This window comes from Galeopterus variegatus, unplaced genomic scaffold (assembly GCF_000696425.1).
Source record: "Galeopterus variegatus unplaced genomic scaffold, G_variegatus-3.0.2 Scaffold638, whole genome shotgun sequence".
In the NCBI taxonomy this organism is placed as follows: domain Eukaryota; kingdom Metazoa; phylum Chordata; class Mammalia; order Dermoptera; family Cynocephalidae; genus Galeopterus; species Galeopterus variegatus.
This window is the reverse complement of record NW_007726749.1, coordinates 419,267-433,149: the sequence shown is the minus strand read 5'-3', so window position 1 is coordinate 433,149 and position 13,883 is coordinate 419,267. Positions and strand designations below refer to the sequence as shown.

At 54.6% G+C, this 13,883-nt stretch overlaps 1 protein-coding gene across 1 annotated transcript; it reads left to right on the top strand.

Moving 5' to 3' along the window:
- The first annotated feature begins 1,984 nt into the window (after nucleotides 1–1,984).
- ST6GALNAC4 (ST6 (alpha-N-acetyl-neuraminyl-2,3-beta-galactosyl-1,3)-N-acetylgalactosaminide alpha-2,6-sialyltransferase 4) lies at nucleotides 1,985–11,955 on the top strand. The gene is made up of 6 exons (XM_008570865.1): nucleotides 1,985–2,115; nucleotides 2,535–2,621; nucleotides 4,391–4,576; nucleotides 7,353–7,765; nucleotides 10,371–10,478; nucleotides 11,270–11,955. The coding sequence occupies exons 2-6, from the start codon at nucleotides 2,610–2,612 to the stop codon at nucleotides 11,457–11,459; spliced, it is 909 nt and encodes a 302-aa protein (XP_008569087.1). The 5' UTR covers nucleotides 1,985–2,115; nucleotides 2,535–2,609; the 3' UTR covers nucleotides 11,460–11,955.
- Nucleotides 11,956–13,883: the final 1,928 nt, after the last annotated feature.

Below are 13,883 nucleotides of genomic sequence, written 5' to 3'. Positions count from 1 at the left end.
AGGATCCAAACCCATGACCTTGGTATTATCAGCACTGCACTCTCCCGAGTGAGCCACGGGCCGGCCCTGGGAAGTAGGAATTTATAACACACAGGGTCTTGTAGGCTGGGGTAAGGAGAGTGGGTTTTCACTAAAATCAAACCGAAGAATTTCATCTGGAGCTGTGGGACTTCCTGTCTCAGTTCCACTGTGAACTTCTGATCCTCATCTGCCCTGGCAGCCCGGGGCCATTTGGACATGCCCCTGTCTCTGTGTGGCCCTAGCAAGGAGAGAGCTGCCTACCCAGGGAAGGAGTCATTACTTCACCAGCCATCATGGGTGACGGGGAACTTACCATTGTGTCCTTGGGGTGGGTCTATTAGGAAAGAAACTTCAAGGAGGAGGACTTGGGGGAGGCCAGAAGAACTCTGGCTCTGGCAACCCACTGTGTGCCTTTCCTTGTGTGAGTGAGGGGCTGCACAGAGTGAATGAACTTGTGCCCAGGCTGGGGTGGGAGGGACAACGAGAGCTCATGCTCAAAGGAGGCTCCTGGGGGCAGGGCCACTTCAGCAGCCCTCCTCCCTGCACTCTGGACAGGGTAGGGAAAGGCATGGGTCTAGAACATCAGGCTCTGGGGACTTGGCTTTGAACCCGGAGCAAGGTAGGCTTGGAAGGTTGCTGAGCTGGGGACACATACCCTGGCATCCTGCTCATACCCAAGCCTCTGAGAAAAAGAAAAATGAAGTTTGAAATGGGGGCCAGAGCAGGAGTCCAGGCTGGTTCCCAGGCCAGGGCCCTGCAGAGGGAGGTAGGTGTGGCTAGGATGGTTAGATGAGCTTTCCCACCAATGCAACATTTTGTGAAAAAAGATCTTAGACGATAAGTGCGCTCTCCAACTCACCCAGGCCCACTTCCTCTATTGCCCTGAAGTCACCCCTTCACCCCTTCAACCCTTTCTGCTACCAGCCCAGCCCCTGAAGGCATCTGTGTTCGAGATCTCCAAGGGAACCCATCTGAACCTTCAAATGGGACACATTTCAGCATCTGCTGAGGCCCTAGATTGCATTGACATGGGTTTGGAGGACACTCCATGGAGGGAGCCTTTGGGAGGTAAGAGTAAGTGGTCGCAGCCCTGGCTCTGGAGTGAAACTGCCCAGGTTCGCATCCTGGCTCTGCCCTGAGCTGCCCCTGCACCATCTCACCGGGAGGTAGGTGCTGTTATTATCCCCATTTACAAAGAGAAAAACTGAGGCTCGGGTGAAGGTCACACGGACGTAATCATAATGAGATAATTACATTAAAAAACAACTCGTTTATCGTTATTTACCTTCCAGTCCAATTTATTTATTTATTATTATTTTCATTTGTTTATTTATTTTTTTAAAGATGACCGGTAAGGGGATCTCAACCCTTGGCTTGGTGTTGCCAGCACCACGCTCAGCCAGTGAGCGAACCGGCCATCCCTATGTGGGATCCGAACCCGGGGCCTTGGTGTTCTCAGCACCGCACTCTCCCGAGTGAGCCACGGGCCGGCCCTTCCAGTCCAATTTAGCTGGGCGTCCAGTATTTTACTTACTAAATCTGGCAACACTACCAGCTTGAAACCCGGCGCTGCCTGACCCGAGGCCCCCGCTTAATTTCCCCACCCACCCCCAATCTCAGAAATGGAGAAACTCAAGTCCAAATGGCCAGGCAGTCACTGCACGGTGGCTCCGACACCCTCTAAGTCTCTTTCCACAGCTGCAGAAGCCCGACAGACACGCGGGAGGACGGAAAAAACTAGACGCCGGAGCTCAGACTCCGCCCCGGCCGCTGGGGCCCGGGAGCCTCGCCGCCAGCCACGCACGTCCCGCCCGGTCCGCGCGCAGACTCCGCCCCAGGTCGCGCAGGCGACGCTCGTGGGCCCCGCCCCGGCCGCTCAGGCCCCGCCCCCGGCGCGTAAGTCTCCGCCCCGTCCCCTCAGGCCCCGCCCCCGCCCCGGCAGCGCTGTTTCTGCTTCCAGCCTCCAGAAGCTGCGGGCACAGCGCTGTCTCCGCCCCGGTGCTCCGGCTTCCATCCCCATCAACCCGGCCTGTGGGCCATGGAGCTCCGAGCAGCGGATCGTGAGCCTCCGGCGCGCCCCAACCTGCCCGCACGGTGAGCGCCCGGCCGGGGGAGGGGGCGATGGAATCTGGAAGGGAAGTGAAAACCCCACGTCCTGATCGCCCCAGGCCTCTCCGTTCGCCCCGTGGGTAGGGAGGGAGGATGGATGGGGTGGAAATCCGGGCTCCTACCTCCTGGCTCTATCTGCCTGAGACCCGATGGGCGACCTTGAGCCGAGGGCGCCCCGTCTCTGCCTCTCCTTTCCCATCTGCATAATGGGGATTGGGTTGGCCGGCGGGATCCCTTAGGATGGGGACACTGCTGCCCCATGTTTGGAGACTTTAAGGCGTTTGATTCCCGGGAGCCATCTGCCTTGACCCTGGCCTGTACCTTCCCCTGCCTCAATTTCCCTGATAGCCTGGGACCCCGTCTGCCTTATTCCCTTCCGGTTCTGAGTTTCTGGGTCTCAGCAGGTGCCTGGCTCCTACCCCTTCTCATCCCGAGCCCTGGAGACAACAGCGCCTGGACTGCTGAGGGACTGTGACAGCATGAAGGCTCCAGTAAGTGGTGGAAGGAGGGGTCACAGGGGACTTGGAGGTAACTTCTGGCAGAACAGCCTCAGCAGCCTCTCCCACCCCACGACTCTCACTTCTGACCCCACTGCTCCTGAACAGAAAAGGGCAGACTGGTCTCAAAGTCCAGCCCTGCTCTTGCAGGCTGTGTGGCCCCAGGCCAGTGACATCCCCTCTCTGGTTTCAGTGACTTTTTCTCCTCCCCTGTAAAATGGAGATAGTAGTACTACGGGGCCACCCACTGAGCCTACCTGGGAGTGGGACATGGTGTGAAAATTCAGCTCAACTGCTCTTGTCTTTATTCAGGAGCCCCTGGTTATGGGAGAGAGAACTGGATGTTGGGGGTAGTTAACCTCTACTGCCTGAGTCATGGTCTCTGGGTTTCTGGTCCCTTGTGGGCAGGGGGCTAGTTGCCAGGCAGAGCCTGAGGCCTCAGGGGCTGAAAGCTCTCCCCCACACAGCTGGCCACACAGAGGAGATTTATTTTTAGAAGCTGATTTGGCTTGTGGGCAGAAAAGGGTGGGCCTCTGGCAGGATGTGCCTGGTTGGTGGGGTGGGGGCTGCTTTCCCACCTCTGATTTTCAAAGAGCATCAGCCAGGTGCTAGGTGGTTTCTGAGAGGTGACCTAGGCACCTGTGCCTTGGGCCTAGAAAACTGGAGCCCAGAGAGATACAGGTGGTGACCCAAGTGGCCCAACACCCACTGACAGACTCAGGGTCCTGTCCCTCAGCAGACAGCCCCTCCTGGAAGGCTTGGAGGGGGCATTCACTAAGTCTGCCAGCAGGGCCAGCCTCAGGCTGGGCTCCTGCCAAAGGGCCAGAAGAGCTTCCTGGTTCAAATGGCCTTTGGCACATGATTTCTGGAGATGGGAGCCTCTGGGCAGCAGCTTTTCAATTATTGAAACCATTTCTTTTTTTTTTTTTTTTTTTTAAAGATGACCGGTAAGGGGATCTCAGCCCTTGACTTGGTGTGGTCAGCACCACGCTCAGCCAGTGAGCGAACCGGCCATCCCTATATAGGATCCGAACCCGTGGCCTTGGTGTTATCAGCACCACACTCTCCCGAGTGAGCCACAGGCCGGCCCTGAAACCGTTTCTTGAATGATGTTTCCTCCAAATCTCCTTCCACCACCTGGCTACTGATCCAGAACATGATCATCAGCCTAGGGGACAGCCACTGAGTCAGCTGGGGGTGGGGATGGAGGCGGGGCCATACTGGGCACATTGGTCCATGGACTGAAGGGGCTGGAAGCCCTTCTGACGCGTCACTCTCCCATCCTCATGTGCACAATACTCTACAGTATACAGAACACTTTCCCCACCGTTCTTACTGTAAGTGAATGGGGGCATTATCAGCCCCCATTTGTAGAGGAGGAAACAGGCCCAGAGATGGAGAGTCCTACCCAGGGCCACAGAGGACGCCCAGGCTTCTGGTTAAGCATAGGGGCTCTGCAGCCTGGATAGAAGGCCTTGCCCTGCTGCCTCCTTGCGATGTAGCCCTGAGCAACACACTCACCCCAAGTTGATTTCCTTATCTAGAATATGGGGATGATGATAGAGTCATCTCCAGGGCTTTGTGTGCCCAGAGCCTGGCAGCCCTGGATAAAGCCTCGTTGCTGGAGACTGTGGATTCTGCTGCTATTCTAGAAGCTGCTGAAGTGGGGTCTAGAGGCAGGAGGGTGGGGTGCGGCCCACTGCAGAGGCTTCTGGGAGTCTCACTCCCACATGCACACCCCCCATGACTGCCGTCTCACTCAGGGTCGCCTCCTGCTCATCATCCTGTGCTCCTTGGTCTTCTCTGCTGTCTATGCCCTCTTGTGCTGCTGGGCCTGCCCGCCCCTCTGCCTGGCAACCTGCCTGGACCACCGCCTCCCTATCCGCTCCGAGCCCACCGTGCCAGGGCCCCTGCACTTCAGTGGATACAGCAGCGTGCCAGATGGGAAGGTGAGTCAGCCAGGCAACTTGCTTGGGGCAAGGCTTCCAGGGTGCCCCCCAACCCTAGGTGGGTAGCAAGAACTGGGCTTGTGCCAGGCCAACCTGGATCCTGAGCTCGGCCTTTCTGCTCACCAGCTGTGTGATCTGGGCCAGTCACTTCACCTCAGCTGTGTGATCTGAGCCCCAGGTTCTAGAAGGACACAGATTTTATTATTAAGAAATATTGCCTGGCTGCTGTCAGCTGGGTGCTGGCGATACAAAGGTGTCAGAGAGGGTGGCTTCCTCCTGGAGTTCCTAGTCCAGTAGGTGAGACAGACATAGTCATAGAAGTGTGTGACATGTGCATTCTGTGCCTCTTTAGATTTATGTGTCTACACACACAAGCTGTTCAGCGAGCACGTTCTTGGCACCTTAGTGTGTCTGGCCTTAGTGTGCTGATGGCTGCTGAGATTAGAGAGATGACATATAAAACTTATGTTCAATCCCAGAGCTCTCCCTTTCATCAGGAGTGATACAGAGGCCCAGGGGTAACACGGCAGCCATAGCCCCTACCCCATGGTGCCTATCTCCTCACGCTTGCTCTGCCTGGCCAGGTGCAGAACACTTTACACCCCTGGTCCTATTTCAGTGGGCCTATGTGGGAAGTTTGTTGTCCAGTGAGCACGGCAAAGACATCCGTGTTGATGCCCTGTGAAGAGGCTCCCAGTTCTGAGTTGCATGGCTCTCTGAGAGTTGCTGGGGGGGCTGCTCAGGAATCCTGCCCTGGAGGAGATGCGTTTCTGGACTTTGTCGCTCTGAGTCTCAGCTGCCTCCTCCTCTGTAAAAGGCAATCTTGCAGTTCCCACCTCTGTAGGGTCGCCATGAAGATGCAGCTGGATGGTTCATGGACAATGTGCCCAACAGGTGCTGTGCAAATATTTGATGAAGAAACAAAAACTACTGGGGGGCTCGAATTCTCATGCCCCACAGGAATGGCCAGGTGGGACAGATGTCGGGTTGGGCTGGGTGGACACCATCCCATCTGCCATGGTGGTGGCCGGTGTTCATTTCAGACACACAGAGCCTCACAGGGACATGGGCCCAAGGAGGCCAGATCTTCTGGCATTTTTTCTTAAAGAGAAGCAGAAAATCCAGATTTTTTTTTTATAGTCAAAAGGGCCAATTTTTATAAATTAAGACTTAACAAAAAAATTTGAAGACCTTGTGAGGGACAAACAGAGTATTTCCTGGGGCTGGTGATGACCTTGGATCAGAACAGAGCCCCAGTTGTGAGGAGAGGCCCAAACTGCGGGCAGAATAAGGAAGTCTTGTTCTTTATTGCTGGGGTGTGGAAAATGGGCTTACGAGTTCCTGAATCAATATTGTGTCACATATAAAATGTCCCTGAGTGGGATATGACAGTGTGTCTTTTATTGGCTGGAATTAATGTCCTTGCATCCTTTACCTGCCCCTGTAAACCTGAGTTCCCACAGGAGGGCATGGCGGCGTGGCGTGGAAAACACGGATCTGGGAGCCCCGATCCCTGACCCCCAGTGAATATTTTCAGGCATGTTGCTGAGCTTCTGCCTGTGCCCTAGGTCTGTGCCAAGCACTCTCCAGGCATTTTCAATCAGCTTTACTGAAGTGTAATTTACATACAATAAAATTCACCAGTTTTAAGTGTACATTTCAGTAAGTTTGGACAAATGTACATGATTGTGTAACAACCACAACCATCATAATATAGAACTTTTATATCACCCTCCAAAGTTCTCTCAGGCCCTTTTGCAGCCCTTTCTGGGCTGATTTTAAGAAGTTTTGATAGAGGATGATTGGCTTTCATGTGAGAAAATAAATAGGGCAGGGACTTTCTCACTGTGGAGAACGCCCGCCGCACGCTCTGTCTCTGGGCGTCTCAGCAGCCTGTCCTTCTGGCTCTTTTAGACTCCTAATTTGTGTCCCACCAGCTCTTTATTTTCTCCAGACATTTTCATCGAATCCTCACAACCAGCTGAAGTACATGCTGTTTTCATCCCCATTTGACAGATGTGGGAAGTGAGGCTCACAGAGGCAAAGTGACTTGCCTAAGGCCACATGGCTAGAAAGGGGCAGAGCCACGATTCAGGCGCAAACCAGAGATTCCCAAGTGGTGGGCACTGAAGACCCTGGTTTTACTTATAAACTGGGTACAACATGGGTGGGGTTGGCGCAGGGGAGGGAGTGGCCTGAGAATGGTTGTTTTTTTTTTTAAAGATGACTGGTTAGGGGATCTTAACCCTTGACTTGCTGTTGTTAGCACCACGCTCACCCAGTGAGCGAACCGGCCATCCCTATACAGGGATCCAAACCCGTGGCCTTGGTGTTATCAGCCCCGCACTCTCCCGAGTGAGCCACGGGCTGGCCCCTGAGAATGGTTTTGAAGAGGTGGGGCTCATGTTTACTTAGCAAATACTTACATGACACCCAATCTGTGCCAGCCACTGGTCTAAGTGTTTTGTAAATATTTGTAACCTAATAAGGGACCCGTGATAGGAGGACTGTTAGGGCCTCAGAGATAGCAGCAGGGGCCAGGTTCACAAACATGGCTGGGAGGAAGCCTGGGGCTCTGAATGTAGAATCTTAGCTCTGACACTTGAGACCTTGGGAAGGTCACCCCACTGACCCTGCCTGGAAAATGGGTCAGTAACAGTCTTTGGAGCTGCTACAGCGATCAGGCAAGGTCAGTGGGTGTTCCTGGGGGGAGCGGCAGGTGGGTGGAAGCTGTGTGTCCACGCCCCCTCTCTTTTTCTCTCTGTCCCCCCTGCAGCCACTGGTGCGCGAGCAGTGCCACAGCTGTGCCGTGGTGTCCAGCTCTGGCCAGATGCTGGGCTCGGGCCTGGGCGCCCAGATTGACGGGGCTGAGTGTGTGCTACGCATGAACCAGGCGCCCACCGTGGGCTTTGAGGTGGACGTGGGCCAGCGCAGCACCCTGCGCGTGATCTCACACACGAGTGTGCCGCTGCTGCTGCGCAACTACTCACACTATTTCCAGCAGGCCCGCGACACACTGTACGTGGTGTGGGGCCAGGGCAAGCACATGGACCGGGCGCTGGGCGGTCGCACCTACCGCACGCTGCTGCAGCTCACGAGGATGTATCCGGGCCTGCAGGTGTACACCTTCACCGAGCGCATGATGTCCTACTGCGACCAGGTCTTCCAGGACGAGACAGGCAAGAACCGGTGAGCAGCGGGGAGCCTGCTTTCTCAAGGAGACTCTTGTCTATCAGGGATCTGTTCCAACAGGCCCTGGGGGTCAGCAGAGCTTGAGGTAGACACTGTCCTGCCTTCTGCTGGGGGGCAGGAAGTAGAGGAACAGTCAGCCATTGGGTTTGCACAGATCTAGAATCCCAAAGGGTGGTGGGGGACATTGGGCCTTGCAAGCACATGATGTGGCAGCATTGAGCAACGTGGGGAGGTGTTAGGGAGCCCTTCTTGTTACACCTCTTTTCCCTGTGTAACAGATACGAAGAAAAGAATTATGCGAATACTCAAGCACTTTGTATGCATTGAGAACCAGAAGGACTGCACTTCAGTAATTTCCTCATTATGAGCAGCAAAACTGAATGTGTCAGCCACTTTCAAAGTTAGCCTCTCACTTTTATTGCAAAGACAAGGAAGTTTTACAAGAAAATTCAGCTGATTTAACCATTACAAAGACACAAGGATATCGGCAGAATTATGGCTAACAAATGGAAAAATAGTAACATCATTGAAATAAGCAAAGTGACATTCCATAAAGCAGTTTGCAAAAGGTTAAGTGGATCCACCAACAAAAGCTTGTTCTTAGCAAATACTGTGTTTTCCTGCAGCAGTTTCCTCAGTATTTTATATAACAATCGATAGATTAACCAAGGACATCTGTCCTTGAGCCAGCAACTTTGCTGTGTTACAATTTTATATCCACAACAGAGACTTTATTTTAAAAAAAATTTTTTTTTTTTTGTCCTTTTTGAGACCGGCTGCACCGCGCTCAGCCAGTGAGCGCACCGGCCATCCCTATATAGGATCCGAACCCGTGGCGGGAGTGCTGCTGTGCTCCCAGCGCCACACTCTCCCGAGTCACGGGATCAGCCCCACAACAGAGACTTTAGCCTGAGGAAAGTTTCCCATCTTTTGCAAGATTAACATTTCTATATGTAGTTTTAAGAACTTAGGCTAAACCTGAAACTGCAGGGCTTTGGAAACTAGGCCCTGTGAAATACATTTGCTTTATAAATGTCAGTGTACTCCACACCTTCCCTCTGATGCTCTGAGATCTGAATTGATCTCTGACATTCCTTTCAGACAATAAAACTATTAGTTAATGGTAATTACAGCCCTCTTCATACACCGGGCATTGGGATAGGCACTCTGCATTCCAGATCTTGTTTTATCTTACACCAAACAGTACACTCCTAACTCCTGCGGGCCCCCGCCCTGCTCCCTGCACCAGGTGGTAGGACCCGTGGCCTCCCCTGTTTCAGCCAAAAACTTGGGCTTTGCCCTTGACAGCCCTCACTCCATCACTTGCCACACACGATAGCTCTTGGATTTCATTTCATTTCCCTAGTTGCCACCCTGGTCTATGCCCACCATCCCCTCCTGCCCTTGCTGCAGCTCCCTGCTGGTGTCCCTGCTGCCCCCTTGCCCCTGCAGTGTGAACTCCTCCAGCCACCCCAGTGAATTCAGTCCCATCAGTCACCTGCCCTCAGCCCTCCAGCAGCTTTGCAGCACATGGTGAATAAAATCCAGACTGCCCACTGCGTGCCCTCCCCTGGCCTGCAAGCCCTGGACAATCCAGCCCCTGCCTGCCTCTGTGACCTTGTCTTCCTTCTCTCACTGCGCTCCAGCCATACTGGCCGTCCACACTTGTTCCCACCTTCAGGCTTTTGTATATGCCATTCCCTCTGCCAGGAATGTTCTACCAAATCTTCCCATGACTGGCTCCTTCTTGCCCTCAAGTCTGAATGAAATGTCACCTCCTCAGGGAAGCCCTCCCTTACCACCACATCTATAGGACCTGCCCTGACATGTGTTTACCCTTTGTTTCCTTGTCTTTGCAGCAGGTGTCACCCTCTGATATCATCATATTTAGATATTTGTCTCCCAGTGCCCCTTCCCTTGAATGTTAGCAATAGGCGCGGCAGGTTCTGGGCCTGCAGAAGGCCCGGGAGGTGCTCAGTTTGAAGGCATGAACCAGCCCATACCCCTTCTGTAGAGGTCAAGGTGGGTGGCCCTCGGCTGGGAGTGTAGCCAGTGCTGCTTCCTGGAGAGGGCTGAGGCCCAGAGGGGCTGGGCTGACACCCTTCCCTCCCCGTAAGCTCCTATAGTTATGCTTATTTCACAGGTAGGTCACTGAAGCTCAGACAGATTTAACGCACAACTTGATGCACCACAGCAGAGTCAGGTTCAAAGGAAAAACTATTTCACTCCAGACAAACCCCCCCACTTTTAACCACTGCGCTCTGACACCTCCTGCTGTCTCCCCAGGCCTGGTCCCTTAAGTGAGGAGAGGAAGTGGCCAGGGCCCCAACACCCCTCACCGGGTGGTTTGCTCAAGCCCTGTGGAGCAGCTTGGGTGGGAGGAGGTGAGCAGACTTGGGTTTGCGTCCAGTTCCACCTCTTGCCCACAGCTGGCCTTGGGCTGGCTCTCTCCACCCAAGCCTCGCCTAGGGCCCCCTCTCTAGAGGTTAAGGAGAGTGGCCCTGGCCTGGTGCCCTGAGAGAGCTGAGGCCTGGGCTGCCTGCATGGTGTCAGGGAGGGCCTGGCTGACAGTTTTCCCAACCTATCCCACCCCCACCCCCAGGAGGCAATCGGGCTCTTTTCTCAGCACCGGCTGGTTCACCATGATCCTTGCCCTGGAGCTATGCGAAGAGATCGTGGTCTATGGAATGGTCAGTGACAGCTACTGCAGGTCAGTCTGGGCAGGCCCTGGGCAGGAGGGAAGACGGGAAGCACTGTGGGCCCCTTGCCCAGGCCTTAAGCCAGTGGATTTGGGAGCTGAGGGTACACGTTGTGTGGTCTCATGGTGGGTGGCGGAAGCACAGACACCCCTCGGTCACCACTGGGCCTTGGGAAAGAGCTCAGCCTCCGGAAGGGCACTACATGTAGGTGTGGCCTCAGGCCAGGCCACCTCTCAGAGCCTCCACGTCCTCATGTGTAAAATAGAGAGAAGAATCACCCCTTCCTCAGAAGGTTGTTGAAACATTTAGAGAGAAAATAAGCTATAAAAGTGCTTAGTTGGGGATAATACACACATATATATCAGTGATATATTCCATACATTTATTTTGTATATTGTTTCAACATTATAACGTCAAGTTCAGATAATGGTTATGGAATTATTTTGTAACATTATTATATTATAATACTATAATATTCCAATATTATTGTAACTCACGAGTTCAGAAAAGGTCCCACGGTTTCACCCTCGGTTCTCTTTGGAACTTATTCATGGAGCCCATGGGTGAGATGGCGGGAGCCCTTGTGCCCCTGCCATGGCCCTGGCCAGACTGCTGGCCCTGGCAGAGTTGGGGCTTGAGCTCTGGCCTTTGAGATCCACAGGCTGCCTGCCCCTCCCCATCTGTCCAGGTGTGGGTCTCCGTGGGCCGGTAGTGCCTGGTGAGGGGTGGTGGTGGCAGGTGGCAGGTGGCAGGGTCTGGTCCTCCACGCCTGTCCCACAGCAGCCCTGTTCCCTGCCCACAGGGAGGAGCGTCCCCCCTCGGTGCCTTACCACTACTTCGAGAAGGGCCGGCTGGACGAGTGTCAGATGTACCTGGCGCACGAGCGGGCGCCCCGCAGCGCCCACCGCTTCATCACCGAGAAGGCCATCTTCTCCCGCTGGGCCAAGAAGAGGCCCATCGTGTTCGCCCACCCGTCCTGGAGGACGGAGTAGCCCCTGTCACCTGACCAGCTGCCCTACCTTCTTCAGGTCTCCGTCCCACCCCAGGCCACCACACTCCACCAAAAACATTTAATTTATGGATCCTGCCTCCTGCCACATGCAGGTGGACCTAGGGTTCCTTCCTTCCTCGCCCTGGGGATACTAGGAGCCTTCTTGGGCCTCACGGCTTGAGGGGGAGCAGAGGGACGTCCCTCATCTCCACCCCCCACTCCCTGAGTACTCCACGTCACTCTGGGGTCCATCGCACCTCCAGGGCTGTCAAGTGGCCTTTGTCCCTGGGGCTGATGGCCCCCACTCACCAGCATCATGACCTTGTGCCAGTCCTGGCCCTTCCTCCACGTCCAGCCGCCTTTGGTGCCACACTTCCCGGGCCAGTTGCCGTGGTTGGGGCAGCTGAGGGCCTGGACTTTGGTGGGTGAAGGGCCCTTTGAGCTGTGACTGCCAGGGCCATCTCAGAAGCATACGGGTAAATGAGTGTTTTCTGGACGCTGTCTCTAGCGTGCTCATGTGTCTGGGGTGGGGATAGGGGCCTCTCTCCCTGTCACAAACCCATAACCTGTTGATTTGAGGGCAGGCCAACCCCAGCCGCCTGGGTGGTGGGCATTTCATCTGTCTCCCACCAGATGGGAGGGTCTGAGCCCTTGGCTGCTCTGACCCAGGAAACTGATGCCAAGTCAGGGGCTTCTTTGGCACCCCCCGCTGTGCACCCAGTGGGAGGAGAGCCAGGGCCCAGGAAAAAATGACTCGGTGGGAAGGAAGTTTCTCCACTCCCTGTTACTTCCCTGGTCCATGGGTCAAATTCCAAACACTTTTTTTTTTTTTTTTTTTCTAACACCCACTATCATCCCATGGCCATTTTTTTTTTTTTTTTTTGACCGGCAACGGGATCGCAACCCTCGGTGTTGCGCCCGCACCGTGCTCAGCCAGTGAGCGGGAACCGGTAAATTCCAAACACTTTGCCTGTTAATTTCCCTATTAATTTTGGGGTTGGTCCCTCTGCAAGATAGGAAGGCAGATGGCAGCCCCGGGTGGGTACGTGAGGGGGGCAGAACCACTGGCACATCCTTAACGAAGCTGTGCAGCCACCCTGGGAGAGGGGCTTGTGTTAACCCACTTCACGGATAGAGTGAGGCCACTCTGCTAAGCTGGGTACAATCGCAGGTCTGCCCCCAGGGCTGGAGAGAGCCCACAAGGACTGTGTCCCCTCTCCCCACTCCCTCCTTCCTGCATTTGGAGACTGGGAAACTCACGGAGGGCCAGCTGGGATGGAGCCCTGGGTTCCAGTGCCTAGCTCCAGGAGTCTGGGCCTGCTTCATGGGTGAGTGGCCTGTGCTTAATGCTCTGCTGCCACTGACATGAAATTCTTTTTTATTTTTTTAAATTTTGGCAGCTGGCCAGTATAGGGATCGAACCCCAGACCTTGCTGTTGCCAGCCCCATGCTCTAACCAACTGAGCTGACTGGCCAGCCTGGGAAATTCTCAATATATATATTTTTAACAAGGGACCTCACATTTTCGTTTTGCATTGGACCCCACAAATGATGTAGGCCGTCATGCCAGGGGGCTCTGGGTGGCCTGGTGCCCTCTCGCTCCCATCCCCAGCCTTCTCAGGAGAGTCTGGACCCTGGCACCCTGCCCACAGCACTGCCTGTGTGTTCTGCCTCCCCCTCCCCAGTGCCAGGCAGGTCCAGAAGGCTCTGCAAGTGTGGCAGGAGGGAAGAGAGCCCTGAGCTGGGGACACAGGGGTGGGCTGGCAGCCAAACCGCATCTACTGGCTTGGCAGTGACCAGGGTTCTTGAGCAGATGTTGGGCTGAGGTAAGGGTGGGATGTCACATGGCAGGTGCAGGGGATTTCCAGGCGCAGAGTAAGGGGTCCTGGAGTCAGACCTGGCCTCATTCTGGCTCCACTTCCTGCTGTGGGACCCTGGCAGAGTAATGCCCCTCTCTGGGCCTCAGTTTCCTCAACTATAAAAGGTATTAAAATTGTTCCTACCTCATGGATTGTATGAATTCAGAGACATTGAACTGTCCCTGGGACTTAGGACATAGTCGGCACTTGATAGGTGGGACCGTCATTTAAAATGGGGTTGCCGGGGCTGGCTCGTGGCTCACTCGGGAGAGTGCGGTGCTGATAACACCAAGGCCACAGGTTCAGATCCCATATAGGGATGGCCGATTCGCTCACTGGCTGAGCGTGGTGCTGACAACACCAAGTCAAGGGTTGAGATCCCCTTACCGGTCATCTTTTAAAAAAAAAAAAATAAATAAAATAAAATGGGGTTGTCCTTCTCAGCTGGCCCTGCCCCGCCTTGCTGGTGACAGATAGGCAGGAGGCTCTCCTGCCCCATCCAGTTGACTCCCTGCTCATCCTGGGTGGCCGAGGCCCAGGGTCTGCTGGTCCTGATGGTTCCGATT